Source organism: Hipposideros armiger, unplaced genomic scaffold, assembly GCF_001890085.2.
Source record: "Hipposideros armiger isolate ML-2016 unplaced genomic scaffold, ASM189008v1 scaffold_73, whole genome shotgun sequence".
In the NCBI taxonomy this organism is placed as follows: domain Eukaryota; kingdom Metazoa; phylum Chordata; class Mammalia; order Chiroptera; family Hipposideridae; genus Hipposideros; species Hipposideros armiger.
The window spans coordinates 2,523,323-2,527,791 of record NW_017731423.1 but is presented as its reverse complement, the minus strand read 5'-3'; the positions used below and the strand labels follow the sequence as shown (position 1 = coordinate 2,527,791).

Below are 4,469 nucleotides of genomic sequence, written 5' to 3'. Positions count from 1 at the left end.
AGCCTTGGGAAACTTTCTTTTTTTGGGGAAACTTTTCTTTTAATTGGGTCATTGTCTGATTGCAGCCAGCTGCTGATTTGCTCCAGTATAACAGGGCCCAGGTCCTATATCATGCCCTTTTCAACCACCTGTACACACCAGAGCACCACCTCATTCAGGTAATTGTCAGATTTGTTCTTAATTATGAGTCTGAGTTCTCAAATTTCAGTAGCAGGTGGAATTATGTGAATAAGAATAGTTAAGAGACATTTTATTCTCTTGGAAAGTGAGGCTGATACTAAAAGCCATTGCCAAGTTGAAAATATGGAGGTAGCAATGACTAGTAAAAATATCTTAATACCAAGCAGGCATCCGCATTCCTGAGTCTCCACAGAAAAACCAGTGTTTTGTCTTCATCTGAGTCAGTTATATATCACTTGGGGGAGGGGGGGCAGCTTTATGTCTGAAGAAGTGCTATATTTTATTCATTTAACTGTCCTTTCTCCTGCTTTACATCAGTACACACTTGAAACTCCTTGTACATTGGGTATTTTAGTGTCATTTATTCTTTCATGCAGTAGACATTGAGTACCTACTGTGTGCCAGTAACCACTGTAGGTTCCAAGAGTGATTGAACCAGATAAGATTTCTGGCTTTAAGAAACCCTTTGGGAGACATTTATGTAAATATATGAACTATTAAAACAGGTTTGCATAAAGTGCAGTGCGTGTCCAGTGATAGGCAGCTACTGGTGTTGGGTGGTTTTAGGAGGATTCCGGAAGGAGGTGATATTTGTTTCTGAAGGATGAATGAGGTTCTTAGGAGGGGGAGAACATTTTCAAGACAGAAGAAACAAGTTATATAAAATTAGAGGTATAAATAACCTTGTTTCTTATTTTATGTCTACTTGCCCTCCCCCCACTCTGCCACCTTTCTTTCTAAATTATTTTAGAGATTACGAATCCAGGTACTAACAGCGGCAAACAGATTAGGGCTCTTATGGGGCAGCCAGTTAGCTCAGGTGGTTAGAGCACAGGCTCATAACACCTGGGTTGCCAGTTCATTTCCCACATGGGCCAGTGAGCTGCACCCTCCACAACTAGATCGAAACAACTGCTTGATTTGGAGCTGATGGGTCCTGGAAAAAAACACTGTTCCCCAATAAAATTTCTGAAAAAAAAAACAAAAAACCAAAAAAAAACCCCACTCAAAACCCAAAGATTACAGGAGAGATAGAAGGGATTGGCTAGACACTGAAACTTCAGGTAAGGTGGTCAGATTGGACACAAATGAGTATCATTCTAGATTCATTTAGGAGTTTTATTTTAAGTACATGTAAATATTGTTTAAACTTAGTAATGTAGTGACAATAGACTTAGACTCCTATAACTTGGGTAAAAATCCCAGCTCTGCCTTTCTTCCCATTTTATAGTTTAGCAAAGAACAATCCTGAGAAGGTATTAACTTGTCTGTCAGATGGAGTTAATGTAAAAAAATTTGAAAATGTAAAGTCATACGTACTTAATGTATTATTACCAGTATGTTTTGATTCTATGACATGGACCCCAAGAAGATGAATAAAGTTACTAGGAGCATCAGTGAGTGTCGTGAATACAGATGGATGAACTGTAGTTCCTTTCCACTACTTCTCCTAGGCTGTCCTCCTGTGTCTGCTGGATTTATTTCCAGTCCTGGAGAAAGCCCTGCAATGGAAAGGAGATGCAGCTCGACCCACCACACACTGTGATGAGGTGCTGCAGCTGGTTCTGACCCACATGGAGCCAGAGCACCGCCTTCTCTTACGCAGGACCTATGCGAGCAACCTGCCAGCTTTTGTGAAGAGGTGAGTGCCAGGCTGCTGGTCTGGCCGTATTCCTTGACTTCATCTCTTTGGTATCACATCTTCTTTTTTGTTTGTAGGCTGGGGATCTTAGCTGTCCGGCACTTGAAGAGGCTGGAGCGAGTCATCCTTGGTTATCTGGAGGTTTATGATGGACCAGAGGAGGAGGCTAGACTGAAGATACTGGAAACCCTCAAACTTCTCATGCAGTATACTTGGCCCAGGTATAACAGCCAAGCAGACAGGTGTGCTAAGAGGGGCAAAACTCAGCCGATTTTCTCTTCAGAACTTGCCCAGATAAACATGCAGTACAAAGTGTTAAGTACATGGTATATATTTGAATACCTCCCATTTTACACACCTATTGGATTTTGAACTGAGAAAATGGCATTTAAAAGATACAGTACACCCAGTGTTTTTTTCAGGTGTACATCTCTTTAGATTTATGTGCGTTAAATTTTAAAAGGCCGTTAGTAGAAGTGCTACAATAAACACATGCCCAACTTTGTTCATCCTAAATTTTCTTAAATTGAGACAGAGCACTTCCTAGCACATTATTGAACATCTGTAGGGCAGTGATCAGAATACGAATTTAGGATATGGTTGCTTAGAAAGCATTCCAGCTCTGGCTTGAGGTAGGTGTCCGGAACAGTGAACTGGTACTCAAACATGTTAAGTCAACAAAAGTCTTGCATGAAATGACAGTTAATTCAGTTGGAGTCCAGTCCCTTAACAACATGCATATCTATTCTGAGCCATATTTCCTCATTTCCTTGTAATAAATCTTTCCTGTCACACTTGTAACCATGTTGCATTTGTTTACTTACTAATTTCTCCTCTACTAAACTATAAACTCCAGGAGGATTAAAGATCACTTTGGTACACTGAGCGTACCAGTTTACTTAGTACCTGGTGTTAAGTACACATGTTTGAAGAATGAGTGAACTAGAATAGAATGAATGGATGGATGAATGAAACTGAATCACATTAATAGTGTCAGGCCTTTAAAGAGCAGAGACCAAGATTCCAAGTAGAAGAGATTGGCAAGCAAATACAGGGTTTAGATAATGAAAGTCAAGTATGTGTGAAGGGGCATAGCCTATGAAAGGTTATATAGTGAATGATGACAGGTGGAGGTCTGAGCAGTACACAGATTATAGGAAACTAGTATTTAGATCAGGGTAAGGGATGCAAACTTTTCTTTTGCCAGTCATATTTCTGTCCAGAAATGTGGTTTATTATACATATATATATATACATATATATATATATATATATATATATATATGTGTGTATTTTATTGGGGAATTTGGGAGAGGGGAACAGTGTTGGGGAATTGGGGAAGGGGACCAGTCAAGTTGTTGTTCTTCAATCTTCGTTGTGGAGGGCGCCAGTTGCCGTCTGGCTTCTTGTTGGCATCTCGTGGCCTCTTAAGTTCAAGGTGCTGTGTTCAATCTTAGTTGCGGGTGGGCATAGCCACCATCCCACATAGGAGTTGAACCAGCAGCCTTGTTCAGAGTGCATGCCCTATCTACTGAGCTATCCGGGCGGCAGCTCAAGGTGCCAAGTTCAGTCTTAGTTGTGGGTGGGCATAGCCCACCATCGAACAGGCAGTCTTCTTGTTACAGCAGCTGAGCCATCCTGCCACCTGTTGGCAGCTCAGCTCGGGCACAGCGTCACTGGCCTATGTGGGAATTGAACTGGCGGTCCTGTTGCTCAGAGCCCGCACTCTTAAGCCAACTCCTAACCAACTGAGCCACTCAGCCAGCCCATTATGTATATTTTCACACTACGAGTTAATTCACTTTTCTGCTTCCATTAAGACTTTTTAGTGTTTTTTTTATTGTGGTAAAAAACCAAAACACATTTACCATTAAGTGGCATTGAGGACGTCCCAAATTTTGTGCAACCATCACCACTACCCACTTCCAGAACTTTATCAAGATAAAACCTTTTAGAAAGGTTAATAAGTAGAAGTGAATAGGCTCAGTTTAACTGTAAGTTAATAGTAAGCTAGGATATGGAATTAAGTGACAAGAAAATTCAAATCGATACCAGCCAAGCTGCTTTCCCACATTTTATTTTTCACTTCCGGGCCTAAGACTGCAAAAAAGTTCAAGGACTATGAGCTATTTCTTGTTCTCTGGCCAAAAGTACAGGCCCTTGATAAAGTCAAATTCCAGTTCGCCCCTTTCAGGAAGGGCTATTTCCTTCCAGAAGAATCAAGCTTCTGGAGGGGAGCAGGGTATTCTTAGGCAGGCCAGTATGTGTATGTGGGCAGTATGCTATAGAAAAAATAGGGGGCTTGAGTTAAGAAATCTGCAGTCTGGTCTCTAGTTCTGTGGTCTTCAAGTCAATTGACTTCAGTTCCTTCGTTTATGAAATGACGGCTTCATACTATTGTAGATGGCCTTTGAAGTCTCTTGGTTTAATATCCTGATTTACAGTGTGAACAGTTTTTCTTCTTGATTCCAGAGTTTCCTGTAGACTTGTGGTCTTATTGAAGGCTCTTTTGAAACTGATATGTGATGTAGCAAGGGATCCAAACCTTACACCTGAGCCTGTTAAGAGTGCCTTGTTAGAGGAGGCCACAGAATGCCTAATTCTCCTGGACCACTGTTCTCAAGGACAAGTAAAGGTAAGGGATGGT

General features: G+C 41.1%; 1 protein-coding gene across 1 annotated transcript in view; it reads left to right on the top strand.

Annotated features, from left to right (window-relative positions):
* The window catches only part of LOC109382964 (TELO2-interacting protein 2-like), a 110,819-nt gene that overhangs the window by 4,601 nt on the left and 101,749 nt on the right, over window positions 1-4,469 (top strand). Inside the window, 4 exon segments of the mRNA XM_019642879.1 lie at window positions 1-158; window positions 1,635-1,822; window positions 1,900-2,043; window positions 4,295-4,457. Coding sequence (XP_019498424.1) covers window positions 1-158; window positions 1,635-1,822; window positions 1,900-2,043; window positions 4,295-4,457 — 653 coding nt within the window.